General features: G+C 43.2%; 1 protein-coding gene across 1 annotated transcript; it reads right to left on the bottom strand.

The window, feature by feature from the left end:
• Positions 1-235: 235 nt before the first annotated feature.
• On the bottom strand, positions 236-1,145 carry SARC_16348 (DNA-directed RNA polymerase, beta subunit). Its single transcript, XM_014289543.1, has 2 exons — positions 942-1,145; positions 236-375 (listed from the first exon to the last, which is right to left on the bottom strand). The coding sequence occupies exons 1-2, from the start codon at positions 1,081-1,083 to the stop codon at positions 257-259; spliced, it is 261 nt and encodes an 86-aa protein (XP_014145018.1). The 5' UTR covers positions 1,084-1,145; the 3' UTR covers positions 236-256.
• Positions 1,146-1,228: the final 83 nt, after the last annotated feature.

Genomic DNA, 1,228 nt, shown 5'->3' with positions numbered 1-1,228 from the left:
CACCACCTACGCGTCCAGAAGTGTAATGGTGTTATACTGGGTTGGGTTGATGATTGGTGTGGAATTAACAAGTCAGGTATCAAGTAAAAGCTATAGGTTGTATGCGCTATATATATATATATATATACATACATACACATATCGAAACGCATATTGCAACTTGATGTTCGCAAGCCAGATCTCGACCACCATAATCTACAATAGCATGCGCAGATGAAGATAGATCTATGTTTCTCTGCGTGCAGCAGAAAAGGAATCACATACCCTGGAATTTATCGGACACCATATGACGTAATCGCTGGTAGTATACAACGCCGATGAAGATATCGACATCCAACTCCACCCCTGAAATACCACTGTACATCCGCTCTGAGCCTGTACTCGATCGGAGACAAGGAGCGTGCGCGAGGAATTTGCGACAGGTGTGTGAGAAATCGCAAATTGTGGAGAACGCACGAGCACGTACCGCGGCGCAGTTTGTACACTGCAACTGCCGTGTGTAATGGAAGAAGTTGAGATTCAACAGAGATCATCTGCGAATGGCAAAACGCAAGACAGATAGGACAACCACACATGACCGGCTGATTCTCCGGCTAGACTACTACACATGCACATAAGCGTAAGCAACAGTGTATCAATAGGCATAAGCATAAGCATTAGCATGAGCATAAGCATATCAATAGGCATACATACGAGTATAGTGCAGCAAATAGCGTTAGCGTGCGCATACCGAATGAGTGGAAGTACTGAATTCTGTATTACTATACATATTTTTCACCGGCTTAGGGCTTTACAGGTCTATTGCCATGTGTATGGCATGGGTTTAGAGATTATAGCTTAAGTGGTTCACAGGTCTATTGCCATGTGTATGGCATGGGTTTAGGGATTATAGCTTAAGTGGTTCACAGGTCTATTGCCAAATATACATAGCATGCACATACCGTGGTAGTTGTACCCAGCCTTCCTCAGTTGGTCGCCCATAAAATCGTACGCGGTGTTCTGTTCACTGAATTGGAACGGGGTCGAGTCATAGCACAGTCCGTGTGCCGCACCACTCTTGCCCGCCATACTCTCAATCAACATACCTGAGAGGCGAGTGTGTGGGTAGTATATGCAGGAGTGTGTGGGTTATATGCAAGTATGGGGGTATGTGTCAGTTTGAGATTTTACTATATATATATATATATATATATATATATATATATATATATGTAGTTAGTTTAGTTTA

Source organism: Sphaeroforma arctica (genome assembly GCF_001186125.1).
Source record: "Sphaeroforma arctica JP610 unplaced genomic scaffold supercont1.7873, whole genome shotgun sequence".
Taxonomy (NCBI): domain Eukaryota; class Ichthyosporea; order Ichthyophonida; genus Sphaeroforma; species Sphaeroforma arctica.
This window is presented reverse-complemented; position numbering and strand designations above follow the sequence as displayed.

Excerpts from the sequence above, each read along its gene's own strand:
- SARC_16348 (XM_014289543.1), bottom strand. The coding sequence starts at position 1,083 with ATGTTGATTGAGAGTATGGCGGGCAAGAGTGGTGCGGCACACGGACTG. Across the intron at positions 376-941 it reads GGCTGGGTACAACTACCACG|GCTCAGAGCGGATGTACAGT; the intron begins GTATGTGCATGC and ends GATCGAGTACAG.